The sequence below is a fragment of the Notamacropus eugenii genome, chromosome 3 (assembly GCF_028372415.1).
Source record: "Notamacropus eugenii isolate mMacEug1 chromosome 3, mMacEug1.pri_v2, whole genome shotgun sequence".
Lineage (NCBI taxonomy): Eukaryota > Metazoa > Chordata > Mammalia > Diprotodontia > Macropodidae > Notamacropus > Notamacropus eugenii.
Genome location: NC_092874.1, coordinates 60,259,255 through 60,278,890, shown reverse-complemented (window position 1 = coordinate 60,278,890; position 19,636 = coordinate 60,259,255). Strand labels below are relative to the sequence as shown.

At 37.1% G+C, this 19,636-nt stretch overlaps 1 protein-coding gene across 4 annotated transcripts in view; it reads right to left on the bottom strand.

Annotated features, from left to right (window-relative positions):
- MALRD1 (MAM and LDL receptor class A domain containing 1) overlaps positions 1 to 19,636 on the bottom strand; it is a 1,140,778-nt gene that overhangs the window by 103,280 nt on the left and 1,017,862 nt on the right. For all 4 annotated transcript variants that reach the window (XR_011976660.1, XM_072651641.1, XM_072651639.1 and 1 more), the window contains 2 exons: positions 11,619 to 11,744; positions 1,934 to 2,000 (listed from right to left, as the gene is read on the bottom strand). Coding sequence is in view for 3 of the 4 variants with exons in the window: in XM_072651641.1 (XP_072507742.1) it covers positions 1,934 to 2,000; positions 11,619 to 11,744 (193 nt within the window). In the remaining variant the exon portion in view is untranslated. The remainder of the gene's footprint in view (positions 1 to 1,933; positions 2,001 to 11,618; positions 11,745 to 19,636) is intronic.

Genomic DNA, 19,636 nt, shown 5'->3' with positions numbered 1-19,636 from the left:
TTTGGGTTAACTGAAGTATTTTAAATTTCTGAAACTTTGTTGGCATAGGGAAGAAAAGTTGAAAGGGCAAGGCTAGAACCTTAAGCTTGTCTCCACAAAATAAAGAACTGAAATTCTAGAAGAATCTACTTTAATTTGTCAGGAGAGTTTACAAATCAAAATTAGACATCTTGTCAATCCTTCAAGCAACATGTTGTAATAAAATCATTTTAAAGGAATATTACATAAATTATATTTTTAAACTATAATTAAGATAAGAATCTTTCTGTTTTAGAAGAAAATTACATGATGAATTTGAAAGAAGATGTTTTTAATCCATAATTCTAAGAATTTTAACTAAATTAAATCAAATCAATACCTGACATCTCCACTACACTTGAAGGTCTTAAAAGTGCATTTTGCAAAATGTGTATATAATTTGAACCATATAATAACCCTATGCAGTAGATGCTACAGAAATAATTTTTCCCATTTTACATATGAAGAAACTGAAGTTCAGAGAGATGAAAAGAATTGTCCTTGTTTACACAGATGATGAGTATTAGAGTTCAGATTTGGCATGCCATCTACTCTGCAATATTGGCTTTCATAATATCCAGATATAATATAGGCATATTTATCTAGCATGGAGCTGTGGCCAAAGTGCTTAACTTGAGATTTTCAAAGACCTCAGTTCAAACACATCCTCTGAGAGTTATTGTGAACACAATCAAGTCATTTTATCTCTAAGTCTTTGCCCATTTGAAAATGGGAATAAGATTACCTGCAGTATCTACTCCACATAATTTTTGTAAGACTAAAAAAAGATTATGTAGGTAAGATGTTTTGTAAACTTAAAGTACTATAAAAATGTTAGTTATATATACTTATCATGTTACTATCATATTATATATTATGTATTATATATAATGTATGTTGCATATTATGTTTATATTATATAATAATATAGAATATATAACATGATATATTATAATATAATACATATATTAACATATATACATATATGCTTCTTTATTTTTTTGAAGGATAACTGCTTTCCTTGAAAGAGGATCACACATTCACATAGATAATGTCAGTTTCAATACTGCCAGAGGGCTATGACTCATAGCACACTATATTCTGGAAACCTTTGTGTGATTGGTTTTAACTAAGGAAGTTATACCAGAAGACCCAAGCTGCAATCAATTTTCTAATAAGCAAAGTAATTTTATGGGAAAATTTATTATATTAAACAACCACAGAAAACAATATCCTAGGATATGCATTATTTCCACTGGCATTCATGAAACTTTCACATAACTCTCCAAAGGCTTAGAAAAAAAAGATGCAAAATACCTTTGATAAACAGTATAATTTCCCAAAGAAAACTGAAGTTCTGTTTCTGTTTGTTCTCTTATTGTACATGCAAATTCTCTCCTTATCTGCATATTAGCTTTAGCTAGTAATCAACAGCTATTGCATAAACAAAAAAAAGACCCCCATTACTGAAATCATTTTACCTTTTGTTGACAGAAAATGAAGGTTTGGAAGGTGAAATAATGGAGGAAAAGTAAAAAATAAATCCTAAAGTCATCTTGAATAAGAAATGGTGATTTTAGCAAACTTTGTTTCCAAATCCCATTAACATAATATTTTTATGAGAATGCATATTAATATATCATAAATAATATAAAATACAGGAAATGGTGAATGTTATTATAAAAGGCCACTTTCCACCTAAAGACTTTTGAAAGTTGGAAAAAAATTGATATATAGTTAATATTCATCTTAAAACATATTCATATCTTTCTTATCCTAATTCAGAAGAGTACAGATAAGACCCTCCATATGTAAGTGTACTCTGTATAAAGTCATGTACATTGATATTCTGTTTCAGTCTATTGAAAGTAAGCAAACTCCAATTACAAGCAAAGAATTAGAAAATAGTTCTTACCGACAGATGGGGATATTTTTCTCAATAATACAAGTTCCACCATTTTTGCAATATCCTATTGGACACTCTAAAGAGAAAAATCATAGAGGATATAGTTAATTGCAAACTATCAAGAACAAGAAGGAAACATTTACATTATTCTTTATTTCTGGGGTTATGCTTATGATGAAAAACAAAAGGGGGCTCCCTCAAAGTGAACTATTCCTTTACAGTAAAATGTGAAAGGACTCTCCTAGGCTACCCTTCAATGCTCTGAAAAAAATTTACTCAATGGTCCCCTGCTGTCCTGGAAGACTTCATTCACTTCATATGCCTGAGTGGATAATTATAACAGGGTAGTCTTTCTGCTATAGGATTATGTCCAAAGTGCTTATTTAGAACATGTCTATGTGACATATTAGGACTCTACATTATTCTTTGGGGAAAGTCATTTCTTTTCTGCACTCTACATGGTACTGACCGTAGCAAAGCAGAGAAATGCTATGTGGGGGTGACTTTGTCACAGGAAACTTGCTTACTCATACACTCATGTTCATCTAACCTCTGCTGTTATGAGTGGTTTGCAGAGTTAAAGGAGCTGCTAAAATAACAATGCCTTATCTTTGCATAATAATTTCAAATTTTCAAAGTGCTTTCTCTACCTCATTTTATAGCAAAAAATTCCATTTTATTTTTCAAATTGAAATTTCAGAGTTGGCAACTATCCTCTTATTGGTCTTGTACTTTGTGCCCCAGTTTACCTACTCCCTGAACTAGCAGAACTCCTCTATTGGCAGCAGAGCTATAAGCAAGTGGTGCAGCTGGCATTTCCCTTCCAGGCCTTGAAATATGGCACTTGCCTCTCTTCAACCAGTGGAAACAACTGATTTTAGCACACAGTAAGAAAGAAATAAGACACTGAAGAGGTTACAAGGTGAAGTGATTACCTCACACACTGCTAGGCTATACCCTAGGTAAGGTTCTCCCCTGCCCAACCCACCTCTATTCACTCCCAAACTTCTCTGAATGACTGGGCAGTGTGTTTCTAGTATGTCCAAGCAGAGGGAGTTGTACAGGGGCTTTTCTTTATAGTCCCTCTCAGCTGAATTTGTCTTTAAACTTGACTTGACCTGAGGAACCAAAATTGCTAGTTATGGATATGGTTGGTGGATCACTAACCTTCCTCACTATATGCTTTCTCACCTGACTGAAACCTCTATTATCTCACCAGATCCCAAAATCTTCCTGCCAAATTCTCCATTGCTCTAGGAATAGACTCTATAATCCTCTTGCCAAATTGCCAGGTATGGACCTTCACTTTTGGCAAAACATTATTCTGAAGTCCAGTGGGGATACATTAAAGTTGGTCAACATTCTGATGTGCCAGGGACTTCTCTCAAACACTAGGAAGACAAAGAAAGGCAAAATCAGATCTGCCTTCAAGGGGATCTTTCCAATGGGGGAGAGACTATGTAAACTATATTAAATATATACAGTGTTAATGGGAGTTGCAAATGGTAGACATAGTCCCTGGCCTCACCAAACTTTGATAGGCATAGACTTGGAAAGGCAGGCCTCCTGGAAAAGTGATCACAGAATAACTTGCAAAACTGGGAGAATTGAGTAGTAGATAGATTTGGGAGCAGCAGAAAGCCAAAAAAAGTCATTAGGGATGGCAGGAGAGGAAACCTTTGTGAATGGGATGAGCAGAAAAAGCTCCCCATCTCTCCCGTCCCCCACCCGATAATGCCTTACATTCTGATTACCCCTTCCCTCAAAATGCCCTCCTTTCTATCTCACCCCTCCCTTCCCTTATCCCCATCTCTTTTCTTGTAGGCCAAGATAGATTTCAATACCCCATTACCTGCATTTCTTATTTCCCAGGTGCATGCAAAAACAATTCTCAACATTCGTTCCTAAAACTTTGAGTTCCAACTTCTCTCCCTTTTTCCCTCCCCACCCATCCCCACTGAGAAGGCAAGCAATTCAATATAGGCTGTACATGTGTAGTTATGCGAAAGACTTCCATAATAGTCATGCTGTGTAAGACTAACTATATTTCACTCCATCCTATCCAGCCCCCCACTTATTCTATTCTCTCTTTTGACATTGTCCCTCCCCAAAAGAGTTTACTTCTAGTTACTTCCTCCTTCCATTTGCCCTTCCTTCTATCATCCCCCACCCCACTTTTCCCTTCTCCCCTACTTTCCTGTAGTGTAAGATAGATTTTCACACCAAATTGAGTGAGCGTGTTATTCTCTCAAGCGAAACGTGAAGAGAGTAAGCTTCACTTTTCCCCCTCTCATCTCCTCCCTTTCCTCCTACATTGAAAAAGCTTTTTCTTGCTTCTTTTATGAGAGATAATTTGCCCCATTCCATTTCTCCCTTTTCCCCCCAATATATTCCTCTATCACCACTTAATTTTATTTTTTAGATATCATTCCTTTTCCTTCCTATTCAACTCACCCTGTGCTCTCTGTCTATATATTTGCATATGTGTCTGTGTGTGTGTGTGTGTGTGTGTGTGTGTGTGTATGTATGTATACTCTCTCCAACTACCCAAATACTGAGAAAAGTCTTAAGAGTTACACATATTATCTTTCCATATAGGAATGTAAACAGTCAACTTTAGAAAATCCCTTAGGATTTCTCTTCCTGTTTACCTTTTCATGCTTCTCTTGATTCTTGTGTTTGAAAGTCAAATTTTCTATTCATTTCTGGTCTTTTCATCAAGAATGCTTGGAAGTCTTCTATTTCATTGAATGACTATTTTTTACCCTAAAGTATTATATTCAGCTTTTCTGGGTAGCTGATTCTTGGTTTTAATCCTAGTTCCTTTGACTTCTGGAATATCATATTCCAAGTCCTTCGCTCCCTTAATGTAGAAGCTGCTAGATCTTGTGTTATCCTGATTGTATTTCCACAATACTCAAATTGTGTTTTTCTAGCTGTTTACAATATTTTTCCTTGACCTGAGAACTCTGGAATTTTGCTGCAATATTCCTAGGAGTTTCTCTTTTCAAATCTCTTTCAGGAGGTGACTGGTGGATTCTTTCAATATTTATTTTACCCTCTGGTTCTAAAATATCAGGGTCATTTTCTTTAATAATTTCATGAAAGATGATGTTTAGGCTCTTTTTTTGGATTATGACTGGTAGTCCCATAATTTTTAAATTATCTCTCTTGGACCTATTTTACAGGTCAGTGTTTTTTTTTTTTTTCCCGATGATATATTTCATATTATCTTCTATTTTTTCATTCTTTTGGTTTTGTTTTGTAATTTCTTGGTTTCTCACAAAGTCATTAGCTTCCATCTGCTCCATTCTAATTTTTAAAGAACTGTTTTCTTCAGTGATCTTTTGAACCTCTTTTTCCATTTGGCTAATTCTGTTTTGAAATCATTCTTCTCCTCATTGGCTTTTTGGACCTCTTTTGCCAATTGAATTAGCCTGTTTTTAAAGATGTTATTTTCTTCAGCATTTGTTTGGTCTCCTTTAGCAAGCTGTTGACTCTCCTTTCATAATTTTCTTGCATCTCTCTCATTTCTCTTCCCATTTTTTTCCTCCACATCTCTTATTGATTTTCAAAATCCTTTTTGAGCTCTTCCATGACCTGAGACCATTGCATATTTATTTTGGAGGTTTGGAATGCAGAAGCCTCTGGGAGTATGCATTGTTCTTCCTCATCCAACACCTGTTCACCAAGAACAACCTTCTATAGTCTTATTTTTTCCCCTTTTTTTTGGCATTTTTCCAGTCAGTTGCTTGACTTTTGCATCCTTTCTGAAGAGGAGGGTATACTTTGGGGACCTGTAAGTTCTTAGTTCCTCTAAGGTGGTACAATCAAGGGAGAGAAGTTTACTCCTCTCCTGGCCTGCACACTGGTCTGGAAGCAACCAAAAACATTTCTGCCTAGAATCAGCTAGTAGAATTCTCTCTCCACACCTGCCTCCAGCTCCACCATGCCACTGCTCCTCCTCACCCCAGGGCTACAATCAGGGCTGAGATTCAGATCAACCACTCAATTCCCCAAGGAGCTTTGGGCAGAGGGCTCCAAAAATGGATGCTGCTGCTGTAGCGGCTGCTGCCAGTGGTCCAGACCACGTTCCCTTCTCCTGGGTGAAGGAGCTTCTCACTGACCTTTGAAGTTGTCTTTGGCATTTGTAGGCTGAGCAATCTGGTAACTACTGCTGCCTGTGGCACCCTGAAGCCTGTTCCAGGTCCTGTCCTTGCCATGCAGCATGGCCCATGCCAGGCTGTGCTTTGTTCCATGACAGTGGGATAGAACTTTCCTGTCAGCCTTCCAGTTTGCTTTGGGCTAGAAATCTCTTTTACTCTGTTGTTTTGTGACTTTTGCTGCTCTAGAATTTGTTTAGAGTCATTTTTACAGGTATTTTAAGGCTTATGTTCAGGAGCTTCTACAGGTCCATCTTTCTATTCTGCCATCTTAGCTCTGTCCCCCAATTGGTTCCTTTTGTAATCCTGTGTATGGTATGTACAGGATTTAAAAATACTGTTTTGAAAAAGTGTCTCACCAGACTGTCAATGGGGGCCATGACACACACAAAATGGTTAATATCCTCTGTTCTAAACAAATTCCTTTGATACTTCATCTAAATGTCCATTATTTTACTTATATACCTGTCTAAAGATATGTATTCTTGCTGACATCTGTAAAAATCAATGTTGCCATTAGTGTTTTCTGGTCCCATTTACCTAATGCCGTTTTGTTTTACAGATGGGAAGAGGTGCCTGGAATTGTAAATTCATTAGTATGGAGAATACCCCATATGGAAACACTTTCTGCTAGTGCAAATCAACAATTCTTGTGTAATTGTTCAATTGCCTGGGATACTGGGAAGTTAAAGGATTTTCTAGAAGTCACAGATCTAGAAGATCTAGATCAGTCCTTTACCCTACTACTCCATCTCGCTTCTTACTAATATCATTATTTAACTCATTGTCTAAATGTTTCATTTGGTATATAAGTAGTATTTTCATCAATTTCTCCATCCCAACCAATGACAATTAGAGTAATTACAAAATCATTTCACCTCTTGAATTTATGGGAATAACAGGCACTTACAGGAAACCCTGGGTTCAACTGACTACAATGCAATTTTTGCTTAAATAAAACCTGGTCAATGCATTGCATTTATATCTCTCACAAATGATCCAGTCTTAAAAATTATATTTTACTAATTCTATTCAGAAGGGGGAAAAGTTTAAAATGTATTTAAGTTGCAACATTTATTCAGTGTATTTGGGCTTGATACTCTTGTTAATGGTTTAAATATAGAGGTGAAGTGAGACCAGATGTTCACCATCTGTTATGCAACCACTGTTTTAATTATTGACTGCTATGAGACAAAGAGTCATAAAATTCATAGAAAAATGACCTTAACAATATTTGATATTTTAAGAGGAAAGACACATTCAGTCACTTGATGTAATTCGTATTGATATATCAATAGCATTTGACAAGCCTGAAGTCGCTCTTCATAGAATAAGCTCTCACTTTAATGTGTCAGTCTTCTAAATCACATTCGTCCATTTTACTTGCCATAGATGGCTTACATAATCATGGCATCTTAAAGAAAAAAAAGATGAAATTACAAAGCTGAGATCTTTGTTTCACTCAGACTCAAATGCTGGATCTGGGTACCCTTTGAGAGGCAATAAATACCTTGTGGATGATGGAGGAATGAAAACAAAGTTACATGTAGTATGGTCTGAATCAAAAGAGTGGCAAATTAAGAAGATAAAAACAACACCTTCAACATTGCACCAATGTAGAAAAAGCAGAGTTTGACATCTAGGTTGCAAAATTAATTAGATAAAACCACAAGTTACTAGTTAATAAGCTGGATCTTCCCCACCATCATGTATATGAGCCTCCTTGGCAATGATCTCCTCTGTCAGGGTTTCTGTCTCCAGTGCCCCAAAAGACTTCCACCTTACCCACTTCAGCTGATGGTGCACACTGTCCACTTTACCCTGCCTTCAAAAATAGCTAATTGTGGTTTTATATTGGTACAAAATATTAAAAGTACCCAGTTACTGAAAAGTGATCTGCTTGTGTGACAAGTGAACAAAATCAGTGATGCAGTGAAAAGTGAGTTTGATTTAGAGTGAGAAGACCTTGATTCAAGTTTCCAATCTCCTGTCTGCTATTTGTTGTTTTGTTAAGCTTAAAACCCTGAGTAATATGGAGTTAATGCCCAAGATTAGAGAAGAGGACAAAAGAACATCAAATTGTCCTGGAAAAAAATTCAAGTCACCTGGAATGGAGGAGATCTATCCAAGGGTCCTGAAAGAATGAGCAGAAGTGTTTTCTGAGTTGCTGTCCTTGGTCTTTGAAAGGTCATGAAGAATGAGAGAAGTGCTACGTGATCTAAGAAGTTTGAATATCTCAATTTTTACCAAGAAGGAGAGAATAGAGTCTATAAACTATAGACAAAGATCTGTATGCAGGTTCTACTTCCCCACAAAAATATGTTATCTGAAAACAGAGACCGTTTTTCATTATTTATCTTTGTATTTTCAGTGACTTGCAGAGTAGCTTGTACATGGAGGGTGTCATCACTAAACACAGAGTGCCTACAACACAATAAGTGCATAATCAATATCTATCCATCTATCTATTTATGTGTTTAATGCTTGACTTCTATTGTTGCTTTTAGGTTCTATGCCTCATTATTTTTAGAACAACAGAAGAGATGACTTATTCTCCTGATTCATCTCAATGTATATCTAATCCCTGTGAAAAATGGGCCTTCATCTACCTCCTAGTACCTTACCCAAGATAGGCATATGGTAACTTGAAATAAAATATTAAAGTCAAATGCTAGTCTTTATAGTCTGTGAAAAATATTTTCAAATTTTTTGTCCACCCAGCCTTGTCAGTAAGACTGGCTATGTTAACTCCGAGACTTCTAAGATAAATATTCTCTGTGATGAATCTCTTTTACGAAAGACACATGTACAGTTTACTGGTCTGGAAAAAAATTAATTCCAGGGAATGTAATTTGATAACTAAGACTCTGCTTTGATCATTTATCTAAATGTCCTCCCCTGAATACCAAAAATATATACACTTGAGTTAGATTCACCCCAATTATTAATAAAATCATGAACTGAAATACATTTTTAATCATTGATTTGTATTATCTCCATTGTCTCAGACCTCTAGAGCCCTAATTCTGTTCATTATTTGACATGTACTCTTCATGACATTGGTTGGTTGTTATCCTTTGTTCTCGAAGAGGACCAAAATAACATCACCATTGTAAAGTGAAATTTCAGTGTGTCCAACTGTGGTTGATCAGACCAATACAAGCGCAGAATGCTCTACCACAGGTTGGGCACAGATAGTCCATGTGAATATTTGGGGTGAATATCTCAAATTTGCGCATCCTGCATTTACTTTGTGCAGTCTCAATTCTCCTTTGCTCAAAGAGCACAGCACCTTTTCTTATGTGGGCATGCCATGCTGAACGGTCCTGTGCCAGTGTCTCCCATGTTGCACAATCAAAGCCAAAGTTCTTGAAAGAGACCTTGAGAGTGTTCTTGTATTGTTTCTTCTGGCCACCATGTGATCGCCTGCCCCATGCAAGTTCTCCATAAAATAGTCTTTTTGGCAAGCATACATTTGGCATTCGAACAACGTGTCCACCCATCGGAGCTGTGCTCTCTGAAGCATAGTTTGAATACTCGGCAGTTCATCTGGAGCAAGGACTTCAGTGTCTGGTACCTTACCCTGCCAGGTGATCCTCAGAATCTTCCTAAGACAGTTCAAATGGAAACAATTCTGTTTCCTGGCATGGTGTTGGTAGACTGTTCATATTTCACAGGCATACAACAATGAGGTCAGCACAATGGCTCTGTAGACCTTCAGTTTGGTAGTCAGTCTAATACCTCTTCTCTCCCAAACTTTTCCTCAGAGCCTCCCAAACACTGAGCTAAGCTCTGGCAATGTGTGTGTCAACCTCACTGGCAATGTGTACATCCCTGGAAAGTACACTACCAAGGTAAGTGGACTTATCCACAGCATTCAAAACTTCTCCATTTGTTGTAATTGATGGTTCCACATATGGATGGTGTGGTGGCAACTGATGGAGCACCTGTATTTTCTTGATAATTGCTGGGCCAAAATTAGCACAGGCAGCACAGAATTGATCCATACTTTGTTGCATCTCAACCGCAGAGGCTGTATTGAGTGCACAATCATCTGCAAACAGAAAATCATGCACCAACCCTCCATCTACTTTGGGTCTTGGGTTGTAGCCTTTTCAAGTTGAAGAACTTGCCATCAGTACAGGAGTTGACCTTGATGCCGTGTTCATCCTCATTGAAAGCATTTGTCAACATGGCTGAAAACATCATGCTAAATAGCATGGGAGCAAGTACACAGCCCTGTTTCACTCCTTTGTTGACTGGGAAGGCGCAAGAGCTTTGTCCATTATCCAGAACCCAGGTGAACATGCCATCCTGGTACAATATTGATGAACTTCTTTGGGCAACCAAATTTTGATATAATTTTCTATAAGCCCTCATGACTAACAGTGTCAAAGACCTTGGTCAGATCTACAAACATTGTGTACAGACCTCTGTTCTGCTCCTGGCATTTCTCCTGGAGTTGTTGGGCAGCAAACACCATATTGACTGTTCCATGGCCCTTTCTGAAGCCACACTGAGTCTCAGGTATATGACCATCTTCCAGGTGAAGGATCAGCCTATTAAGGAGGACTCTAGCAAGAATTTTGCCAACAATGATTAAAAGAAAGATTCCCCATGATTGTCGCCAAATGACATAGTCTAATTTGAATTATCAGGAGGACTGTTACAGTAGACTCCATAGAGAAGTAGAGAATAACTTCAAACAGTTTTTTTTCAGAAGGAAAAAGATTATGCAGCTGAAAAGGTCACCTCCTTTATAAAAAAAAAAGGAAAGAAGAAATGTATAGGTTTCCATCACTACTATATTTGATCTTATGTCGCAAAGCGAAGTAGCATGGCAGCATAGTTTTGAAATCCCCAAATCCTGGAACAAAATTTTCAATTCTGCTATGTGTTATCTGTGGAGCCATGGACAAATTACATTCCCTCCCCCTTTGTGGGTCTGTTTTCTCATCTGTCAAATGAAGACAACAAAATGTGTAGTCTTTACTTCCAAAGGTTATTATGAGGCTCAATGAGATAATTTATTTAAAGCACTTTGTAAATCACTATATGAATGTGGATTGATTTTTATAATAAAAGGTTTTTTGTTACTATTCATATGCATTTTATAAAAAAGAGATGATTAAATATCATTAGCTACTTACCTTATTTTAATTTTTGTATTTAATAAATGCTGAATAATAAAGGAGTAGGATGTGTTTTCAAATCCCAGCTCTACCACCATTAGCTGCACAGTCTTAGGTAACTAATTCAATCTCTCTGGGACTCATTTTCCTCATCTTTAAAGTGAAGGAGTTTGGAATTATTACTTTCTAAAGTCCTTTATAGCTCTAAATCTACGATTAAGTTGCAAAGGTAGCAAGAAGTGTTACCTTTCCTCCTGCTACCTCTAACTCATCACAGCAGTTTATGTTCCATTCCATACTTACTCAGAAGATGAGCTTTTATTTTATTTACTCTACAGATTTAATAAAAATCACTCCAGGTGTCTGCTGTAAATGGTATTTTAATGAAAAGTGGAATACCTGAGCAGCTGGACTCATCGAGTTGGAAATCAGTGCAGTCAACAAATCCATCACAATGCTGGGATGCTGGGATGCAGCTATTAGTTGATGGACAAAACAGAGAGCCATCCAAACAATGTCCACTGGCTGAAAAATAATAGTGATCATAATTATAAACATATCTCCTATTCACTGAACCCACACTAATAGATAGCTAGGTAGTAGAGTAAAGCACAAGACTTAGAGTCAAAACAAGTGAGTTTGAGCCTAACTTGGTCACTTACTAGTTGTGTGACCCTGAGTAAAGCACTCCAGTCAGTCTTAAGTGCCTTAGGGTCACACAACTAGTTAGTCAACCTCTCAGTCTCATTTTCCACTTCTGTAAAATTGGGATTGTTATTAACAACTTCCCTCATACCACTGTTTAAAGAATCATATAAGGATATATGGCACTTTTAAGATAAAGAAGCATTATAGAGGTGGCAATAATAATATTATGTAAATGATCATTACTCCACCAAAGAAGTCCATGACTAAAAAAACAAAAGTTTAAAACTCTCCTCTAGATACAGGAGCATCTTCCTCATTTGCATTTACCTACTGCTTCAGAATAATTTTTTTTTCTTTTTTTTTTGGACTGTCTCAATTATTGGGCAGAGGGGAACATTTAGTTAAATTGTAGAAACCAGAGTGAGATGATCTTTCAGGATACACACTAGCCTATACTTCTATCAGTATTTGCTAGAGAACAGAGTCATCCTTCACATTTCTACAAACCTTAGGAGATATGTGGTTCTCGTTACAATCTTAGTTACTCTTTTATGGTTCCTCACTCTATGTGCCTCTGAATGGACAGTGAGGGAAGACTTGATCAGTTAGAACCTAAGTCACCTATTATATTGAGCATTTATAAGATTCATTTTGACTATCACATTGATTTTTTAAAAATGCTTACTAAACTCTTATTATGTTCATGGTTATGTATTGAGCATTGTGGCTACAATGACAAAGATGAAATAATCTTTGCTCTGAAAACATTTACATCATTTGGACTGCTATAACATGCACATAAGTAATAAGTAATTTGAATGTATGTGTATATGAAAATACAAATTAATACAAATAATTTATTTATGAAGAGTATTGATAACTGGAGATCAAAGCAGTTGTCATATAGATGGTGACATCCAGGATACATTTTAAAGGAGTAAGGGATTCCACGAGTCAGAGGTGAGGAAAGAGAATTCTAGATATGAAAGACCTCTTGTGCAAAAGACATGGCTATGAAAGATGAAATGCTTTCATTGTATGAGGAATAACATTTTAAAAAATGCACAGAGAGACAAGAACCAGACTATGAAGGTCTTGAATTGCCAGGTTTGGGATTTTATGTTTTATCTTCGATATAATAAGTAGGGAATTATAAAAAAAAATGAGTGGGGGCACGATTGGGTAAGAAATATGGTTAAATCTGTGTTTTAGGAATATCAAATTGGCAGCTAAATGGAAGAGTGATTGAAGAAGAAAGAGGCTAGGGACAGGCTACCAATTAAGAGGCTACTGAAACAGTATAGGTGAGATATAAAAAGAACCTTATCTAGTATAAAATTTCAGATTGAAGGGATGGAAGGAATGTCACAAAGGTAAAACTGACCAGGCTTCACAAATAACTGGATTTGGGGGATTAGGGAAGAGGAAAGAGTGAAAGTAATGAATATGGGTGAGAGGAAGTGCCATGAAAAAATAGCCCCTTAACTTTGCTCTCTATCTCTAGGGTGAGGGGAAGGTAAAAAAAAAAAATAACATGATAATTCTGTTGTATATTTGAAAGGAATAGCAAGTTGTGCACAGTAGATTTGCAGTTTCATGTGCAATCATCTTTTTTTATACTGTACTGTGTTATAGAAATTCTTGTTTTATTCCATAAATTAAAAATAAAATAAAGAAAAAAGAAAATTGCTCCTCCCCCCCCCAAATGTCACCATCAACAGAAGTGGAGAAATGAAGAGGAGAGATGATTTGGAGTTCTATTTTACACATTTTCTTTTGAGATGCCTTTGGTACATTGGTGTGTAGGTATCCAGAGGGCAACTGGTTGCATGGGACTGAACTTCAGAAGACAGATAGAGATTTCAGAATCATCTGAACAGAGATAACTGAACACATGGAACTTTATGCAACCATCAGAGAAGAGGGTGTAGAAAAAGAAGAGTGAGCAAAAAATGAGTGAATAACGGCAATATTGTTGTCCAAATATGTTGTCTTTTTCATTAAAATGTGCATTCTTTGAGAGCAGAGACTACCTTACTTTTCTAATTTTATTCCTAGTACTTAGCAAAGTGCTTTAAACAGAGTTAAGTGCTTAATCTCATGTGTATTCATTCATTCATTCATTCAAGATGACGATTATTTAACAAAGGATAGGGTCTAAGTAGAAGAAAGAAAGAACAGTGTCATGAAGACACTATTGATGAAGATCATCCAGGAAAACAGTCAATAGTAGCAAAAACTGCAGTGGATTCAGGAAGGAGAAAGAGTAACAAGACAGTTTTAGATTTAGCAGCAGAGATGAGTTCCAACCAAAAGCCAACTACTATGTGCAATGGTAGAGATGGATTATGACAAGATGCTTTCACTTTAAGAAGGTTACAATTTACTCAGGGAGAAGTTGAGAAAATCTGAAAGATTAAATATATAGGTGACATCAATCACAGTGTCATTAGTGACCCTAGTTTGGAGAAATGAGGGAAAATACCTTTTCTAAGTCAGGTCTAGCTGAGACCAGCACAATGGTTAAAACTTAGTAGTGAAAAGCACTCATGGGTCATGAAATATTTAATGAAGAGAAGTTTACTCAACAATAAAAAGGATAAATAAGGATACAGCACTGATGTGAGTGGCCAAGTTTCTGCTCTGCCTCCACATTCCCCATCGCCAATCCCTGTTCATAATAATATACCAGCCCCTCACATGCTCAAAAGAATGGGAATCTCACCAAACCCAGAAATAACAATTAACTCTTCGTGGGCTCAGTCAATTATGCCTCAGACACAAGGAAGTTATACCAATAGTTCAAGATTTAATCCCCAGAGCTGACCCAATCATAATCTAGCCTCCCCACTCCCTCGAAGAACCAGCTCAGCCTGCATACAACAGATAACCACTTTTACCCAAGCATCATTGAAGAGGTAGCATCAGTGCTGGCCTTTGGAAAAATAGAAAAAAAAAATTAACAGGTAGAGGTATGAGAGAAGTCAATTTGAGGCTCAGGGCAATGTTCCAAATGACGAAGGTTGTTGGGGGACAGCTCTGGACCGGGGTCCCCTGTGAGGACCGTGAGACGCCTGAGGGTCCGAACCTGCCCCCTTGTGGGGTACTGGGATGGCCCTGGTAACAGGCTGGCTCCACCCACGGGGAGGCACTTGGGAGGAGCTCGCCCGCCCATGGGAGGTACGGGGGAGGAGACAGGGGATAATAAAAGGGGATGACCACGAGAGCTGGAAGAGAAGAAACGCAATAAAGCTTGCTGGCTGCAACTCCTTTCGGGTGCTCTGCCTGTTTATTCCCCTCCCCCAACAGGGAGAGGGAATTCCCCTCCCCCAACCAGGAGAGGGGCCGGAGACGTCCGAAGACCGGGGATAGGTAAGTAGAAGGCGAAGGCCCGGGAGTTGCCCTGGGCAGAAGGTAAAAGAGATTCAGATAGTCATAGAATCTTGGAGGTGAATGGGAAATCAGATATCATCTAGTTTAATCAATACTTGAAAAGGAATCCTCTCTACATTCTACATCAATGGTTATTTATCCTTCATCTCTCACTACATGCTACACCAAAGGCCATCTAGACTTTGTTTAAAGAATTTCAGTTTTGGCATAGACTATAGGCAGCACAGTTTTGTAAAATGAGGCTGAAAATGCAAGTTGGAACCAGATTGTGGAGGCTATTGAATTCAGGTTAAGATTGCATTTTGTTTAATAAGCAACAGGAAAGCACTGATCAGGAGAGTGAGAAGTTAAATCCCTACTTTAAGAAGATCACTTTTATATCAGACAATGGAAAGAGATCTCAAAGTAAGAAAAGTAGTGGGGAGCCAATCACAGTAAAGACAATTCTATCAAACAAGTTTGGTAGCAGCAAGTAGTATTTGGCAAATGATTAGGACTGGGAAGGGAGGTAATGGTGATTAGGGAAAGGAATGACTTTAAATAAATGAAAATGCTGGAGCTGTCAAGAGAAAAATGAGTAAGATAAGAGGAGGGGTAGGTCTTGGGAAAAGATTTCAGTTTTGGACATACAAAATTTAAGATGTCCGCCAGTATAGGTGGAAACATTCTGGAGACATTCAGATAAATGTGTACTCAAGTAAAGCCCTTTGAATTGAACTTTGGAAGAAAGGTTGACACTGTACATAAAGATTTAGGAATGATTTGGAGAGAGATGATAATTGAAACCATGAGAGTCAATGAGATCACCAATCAATCAATTTTTGAAGAAGTAATTATCAAGCACTAAATTCTTGACATTATGCTAGGTGTTGATACAAATTCAAAATAAATGAAACAATCCTTACTCGTAAGGTGCCAGATTTCTATCCTAAACATGACTGACCAAGACAGTGAAGAAAGAAATGGAGAGTCAAAGACAGAGCCTCGGGTCAAATCTGCACTTAAAGGACACAATTAGAAGGAAGAACCAGAAGAGCAAATCAAAATACAAAATGGTCAAAAGGAGGGGAGATCAAAATGATCAGTCCTGTAAGTCTAGGGAGCTGATAGGACCAAGATGGAGGGCATGGTTAAAGATGTCAAACAGGATAGAAAATTCAAGAAAGATGGAGACTGGGAAAAAGATCTGGTGATCAAGAAGACATGGGGAACCTTAGAGAGAGTTGTTTCATAAGAACTGAACCAGATTGCAGAGACTTAAAGAGTGAGTAAGGAACTGGACCCAAAAGAAATTGGAGTCAATAAATATAAATTACTCCTTCCAGAAGTCTGGCCATATTCATGAGGAGAGAAATAGGGCATAGTTTGGGGGAGGATGGGCAACAGGAACAAGTGAAGGTTTTGAGGCCTGGACATGTTTCTATGTACAAAAGAAGGAGCCAGTGGAGAGGGAGACATTGAATATGCATGAGAGAAATGATCACTGGTCACATAACTACCAAGTGTGTGAGCCAAGAGTAAAATCAAGGTCTTTTCTTACTCTTGGCCCAGGCTCTTTTCACTACAAAATGCTAGCAATGAATAATGGGATCTACATATACCTATGAAGATTCACATAAGCTTCAATTGATTAAATTCACATTTAATTAATTGCATTATATTAAATGTAAACTAACTTTATCTATAGTTTTAGCAACCAAGGAGTAAAACTGAGAAGGTGGGGATTATCTAGCTTTGAGGAAATTACTTTGCTGAGGACACTGGGAGGCTAAAGAGAATTATAATAGTTTACCTCTAAATGGAGCTTTTTACGGTTTCCAAAGTGCTTAAATACTCATTCTGATGAGGGTGAGGGAAAAGCAGACACTACAGGTATTATTATCTTGACTATTACAATTTTTCAACTGCAACCACAATTTTCTTGGCACACAGATCTTCTGTTGAGGAAACTCCCTCTGTCAATGTATATCTGAAACTTCTCTGCAGTGAAAGTCTTATAGATTTACCTGGGGCACTGAGGGGCTAAGTGACTTATAGGTATGCATCAGAGATTGGAACTGTAACTGAACATGCTGCCCTTTAACAGCTAAATGACAATGCCGCTTAGATGCTATTTCTCTTTTTCAAGAAGAAACTGAGGTGTAGATAGATTTAGTGACCTGTCCATTTTCATATAGTGACTGTGTCAGAGACAAGATGCATTACTACGTCTTTTTTCCTCAATCTCTTATAACATCACTTCTAGCTGTTATGGTAATCAATCCATTTCTTCTCATCCTGTATGATATATCTTGCCATAAATACTTCATTGAGGACTTCCACAACTTCCTTCATTGTCAGAAGTTGGACTGTTCATCTGTTATCCCTCATTCATAGAACATGACTGATTCATCATCTTGTTAAGTCATAAATGCTTTCAGTGTTATAACATTTCTTACATTGTAAGTCATAATTGGAATTATTTAAATCCACTATGAATCTTTCCACTGCCCTTTGGGTCACAGGATATACTGATTCTTCCGAGATCACAGTGTTCTATGACTCACAGTCACATTGTATCATCAGAAGAATATCGGTGTTTGAAATCTAACAGTGATAATTGATACATGATTTTATAAAGTTTAAAATGCACTTTAAAGTCACATACAACCTAGCCCCAACCCATCTTTCTAGCTGTTTCTGACTGCACTCTCTGTGATTTCATGCATACTGCCTTTCAGTCTTTTCTTAACAAACAAAAAAATAAAACCCTCCATTTACCATGGTTTTGTTTTTTCATTGACTATCTCCAGTGCTTCGAATGCATTCTCTACTTCCTCTCATATCATAGAAAACTTCTCTTCATTTAAGATAGAAGCTAGGCAATATTTTTGCATGAAAACTTTCCCAATCCCCCTACTGCCTTACTTCCCAAAATACTTTATGCTTACTAAGTAAATATGTGAACATATATTTTATGCATACAAATTACAAATACATAAAATTAAATTATAAATATAAATACATGCAATCATAAATGCTTATGTCATATATTATACATAGATGTATTCTATAATTTACATATAAATCGAATTCACATATATGTATTTATAAATTTTATATTCATGTTGCATATAGTTTGTATATATATACACACACACATATATATTTGTTCTCTCCTCATTCAAATGTAAGCCTACCATGTACAGGAATTGTTTCTTCATCACACTCCCTCCCCAGCTCCCAGTGCAGTGTCTGGCACTCAGCTGGCACTTAATAAATACCCTTTAATGGATTCATTGTCTGTCTCTGCCTTCAAGGAGCTTAACAGTATGTACACATACCAGGAAATAAATGTATGCAGATTTCGGTTTGTTTTGATTGGAACTGTTATCTCATTGGTGCAAAAAGCTCCTGGTAAGGAACTTCCTTTACCAACTGCGTCTCTGCAATTTACTCTTTTAGAGAGATGCCTAGGGAGCTGAGAGATGAAAAGCCTTCTTTAGCGCATGTCAGAGACAGAATGTGAACCTTGAGCCTGAGGCTAGGTCTCTCAACACTGCACTAATCTGACTCCTGCTTGGTGCCTACTCTATGACAAGCACTGAACTGGGCACTTGAAACATAAAGACAAAAATGAAAAGACTTTTTCTCCTAAAAGTGCAAAAATGCATAGCAAATATTTAGAAAATAAATACGAAATGATTTTCCATGTGAAGGCAACAGTAGCTGGGAAGATCAGAAAACACCACTTCGGGGTGATGTCTGAGTTGAGCTTTGAAGAAAATTAGGAGTTTTAAGAAGTAAAGATGTGGAGGAAATAGAGTGTAGGGCCAGGAAGCAAGGCAAAGAGATGGGAGATAAACTGTCATGGGTAAGGGACAGAGGAAAAAGCCAATCTGGGTAGACTGAAGAATGCAAGATGGGGAGAATAAGGAGGCTACAAAATTAGAAAATTTTGTCCCAAGTGAGATGTCAGACGATAAATTCAAATAGGACCTTTTTTCTCTTTTGATTTTATTTTCATTCTTTCTTTGTCACATAGCCGTGGTTATATGCGAGCATATTAATGTAATCCCAAAACCTGGATTTAATAATGCTGATGTCAGTAAACGGAAAGGTGCTTTTTGAAATGATAGGTCACCCATAGATTATGTACGGTATATTAAAGAACCTCAATAATTCCACTTAGGACTTTTTTTACATCTTCAAATTGCTTTAGAACTATTAACTAATTATTTCTCACAACACCCTTGAGCAATAAGTGAGCGATTAAGTGTTATTATCTTTCCTTCATAGCTGAGTAAACTTAAAGATTCAGGAGAATCAAAATGACCTTCCAAAGTCACTGAGAAGACTAGAAGAAGAATTCTTGTTTCAGAAATAGTTGTCCCCAA